Below are 3,629 nucleotides of genomic sequence, written 5' to 3'. Positions count from 1 at the left end.
TTTAAGAAACCCAGCATCAAAAGATGTAAAAGGTGTGTGAAAACCAAAATAGAAACAGCATATTGTGATGGAGTCGAAGAACTTGCAAGCCATCCAAGGGATTGAGATTAAAACATTTTTAATAAAAAAAAATATCACTTAGATTGATAAAAATGTAAAAAAAAACTATAATCAGAAACAGTTTATCTTATTTTACGAATAATGATTTTCAGTTTGCAATAAGAGCTTAAGCAACTTATTTGCACAAACAACTTAAATCACTTTTTTAGCAATTAAACTAAAAATAAACATATGAAAAATAGTTTAAACAAATACAGTAGAAGCCCTCTATAAGAATCTTGTTTTTTAACTCGTCAGTTTTATCAAGGATATAAAAAATGTTTCTAGAGAAATTAATTTGCGAACTTAAGTTTTTGGTTTTTGCTTGTGGCCACAGATTTTGTATTTAAAAAAAAAATCTTTTATATATGCTTTGTCTATCTACTTGAAAACTTGAGGGCTAAAAACACCATTTAGTATAATAGATTTGGTCGAATAAAATAGGCCTAATTTCGAGCAATTCGTCGATATATCAAACATTTATAGATGGTCTCAGATTTTGTAAATAAAACTAACGCGCGTATTTTACAGCGCGTTTTCTGTATCAGCTTATTATCTAAATATTTATTGTTCATTATATTATTTCTTGGCTGACATTGCAAATCCAACTCTCTTTTCCGGTTAAACTTAGCTTGGTAAGGTTGTTCAAAAATGACGAAGAAACGCCGCAATGGAGGACGCTGCAAGCATAACCGTGGCCACGTAAAGCCTGTGAGATGTACAAACTGTGCGCGTTGTGTACCAAAAGATAAAGCCATTAAGAAATTTGTTATTCGAAACATTGTAGAGGCGGCTGCAGTAAGAGATATATCGGAAGCATCTATCTGGGAGACATATGTTCTCCCCAAGTTGTACGCCAAATTGCATTACTGTGTGTCGTGTGCAATCCATTCGAAAGTGGTCCGCAACAGATCAAAGGAAGCTCGGCGTATAAGAACTCCACCAGTGAGGACATTCCCTAAGGATATGCAGCGCCAAAACAATCAAAATAGAAAGTGAAGTGTTAAGTCATAAGAGCTTAAATAAAATATCTTCTTAACAATTTTTTGTGTTTCATATAGTTTGATTTAAATTGGTTCCTTTTCAATTTTAGTTTTGAGATATGTATACTTCTATATGAAAAAAGTTGGACAGATGGATATATTGCGATTTTGCACAGAGCTTTTTTTTTAAACATGGTGAGTGATGAGTACGTAATGGTTTTACTGTGGAACCACAAAGTTGAATCTTTGATATGTTCCTAGAGGTTATATGACGGAAGCGAAATCTATTGTGCAAAATGACACTTCTGGGACGGACAAAGCGATAATACAAACGGAATTCCACGTGCTCTTTTTACTTGCACTGTATTCTAACTATATATTTTGTTCAGTCAAGTTAATTTTAACATATTTCTTTAAAGCGATGCGGGTCGACCTTTTGTAACTGCACCACCAATTTCCTTCTGATTGTTTTCAAATAGGAAAAAGATTGTATTTTAGTACTCAAATGCAAAATAAAGTGCATTTACACAACTTCACGCACCCATCCTAAATCCCATAGTGTGCTACCTAAAGGGGTTGCATTGCAGGCCGTACTTTCTATTCAAAAAACGTTTTAGGCGTATACAGTGACTAAAATAAAAAAGTAGGGCTAAATCCGAAAAGAAAAACGTGTTTTACGTTTAAGCGGTGTTTCTACTCGAATATTTCAAACACCTGGGTGACATTCTGTATAGAACACACGAACAAACGTCGTGTGGGAAGGATTTGCTTCATGTCACTTAAAAGACGAAAGCTTTCGTTGGCACATGCGAAACGACAGCATTTTTCTTCTTAAATTGATTAACTTGTAGCATTTTGCTAAAAGTAAAGGAAGAGTAAAATGAGGAGCCTTTGAACTTGCGAGGTGTAAGATGAAATCTTTGAAATTTTTCGGATTCATTTACTTTGAAGAAAAACAATAAAACGAAACACCTAATAAAATCTCTTCAAAACAAAATAATCGTTCATGTTCCGAATTTCACGTGAAATGAAATTGCACTTTGTATATGTTATATATTCAGAAAACGGGTCTTTATTCATCAAACATACAATCTAATCTAAATAATAATTTATAATAACAAGTTAAACAGTACACCTACCATTTTGTTTAAAATATATTGAGATCTTTAAACCAAGCTGGAGAACGAACTACTCTGGCTTCGTCTAGCTTCATTTTTTGGAACTCTAGGAACTGTTTTACTAGTAGATTTAATATTCAGGCTGGAGATTGAAGTTGATGAATGTTGTATTTGATTTAAATCTCTTGTATCAGCGCGCTCTACAGCTAATGGTGATGTTTGTATATCATTTCTTACCTCTGCAGTCTCAACAGCTAATGGGGACGTTTGTTGATCCTCAATATAAGGTGCCATGGCATCGTTTGTTACAGATGGTAAGATATCGAATTCATAAAGAATGTCGTTCAAATCGTTTGAAATTTTTCTTTTAATGTTATTGGTGCTATCAGAAACATAGTGAGTTTTTAACTGGTTTGCGTGTGAATTGTATTGTTGGTTTTGTTTGTTTGAACCGGTTGTTAAATAATCTTGTTTTTTAAATGTCATCAGATCTAAGGTTGTTTCTATCTTCCTTCCTAGAAACAGTTCTGCTGGTAATGTACTGGGGTGGAATCGGGCTAAGGTGATATAGTTGACTATCATTTTCATTCCGTCTGTGTAAGATGATTCAAGTCAATTCAATTCGATTGAACAATTTTAGATTCAAATTGTCAAAATTGAATTGGTGGAATTTTAAATTTATCCTTATAAAATATCTAAATAGAAGTATCAAATTGGCTGATTTTGAATACAATTCTTACTTTTCTCGCTTTTTTCAAATGTAAGCTTTGTCGGTCAAAGGAAAAAAAATACAAAGTGAACTAAGAAAATTTGTTAGTCGTTTGTGTAAACGTCTGGTAGCTCTATTCGGAATGAACATATTTGTTTGAATTAACAATAAAATTTTTTGTGACAGATTTTTAGGTGTCAATTTGACTATCAAATTACGTAGATCAAATTGGATCATTTTGATTGTCATTTATCAACAATCACCTTAGCCGATTCCACCTCTGTTTATAACCTTATTTGGTATTGGTCTACATGTTAGAAGAAATGTTTCCAAGTTCACTAGACTCGCCACTTCATGATAAAGATTTTTCAAGGCTCTTTTGAACGTATCAACAAAAGGCTCTGCTTGTCTATTAGATTGTGGGTGGTATTGGGCCGTACACGTGTGTTGGATACCTCTTGATTGAAGAAACTGTTGGAATTCTGAGCTTGTAAATTGTTATCCATTATCTGAAACAATTTGTTGGCAGTTTCCAAATTGCGAAAACATTTTACTAAGCTTTTGTATGATTGTTGATGAAGAATTAACATAAATCCTTGCAACTGCTTTCATTCTTTCTATTCCTGGATGGCTATGATGAAGCTGTTCGAAACTCGTTTATGGAAACATGATAGAATGATAATTCTGTCATTGAAAAATAGACATTCGTTGACCACTGAA

The 3,629-nt window shown here is 33.2% G+C and overlaps 1 protein-coding gene across 1 annotated transcript; it reads left to right on the top strand.

Moving 5' to 3' along the window:
• Positions 1–699: 699 nt before the first annotated feature.
• LOC129941813 (40S ribosomal protein S26) lies at positions 700–1,141 on the top strand. The gene has a single exon (XM_056050545.1). It carries the CDS (start codon positions 751–753, stop codon positions 1,096–1,098), a length of 348 nt encoding a protein of 115 aa, XP_055906520.1. The 5' UTR covers positions 700–750; the 3' UTR covers positions 1,099–1,141.
• Positions 1,142–3,629: the final 2,488 nt, after the last annotated feature.

This window comes from Eupeodes corollae, chromosome 1, assembly GCF_945859685.1.
Source record: "Eupeodes corollae chromosome 1, idEupCoro1.1, whole genome shotgun sequence".
Classification (NCBI taxonomy): Eukaryota; Metazoa; Arthropoda; class Insecta; order Diptera; family Syrphidae; genus Eupeodes; species Eupeodes corollae.
The sequence above is the reverse complement of the archived record's forward strand: the minus strand, read 5'-3'. Positions and strand labels throughout refer to the sequence as shown.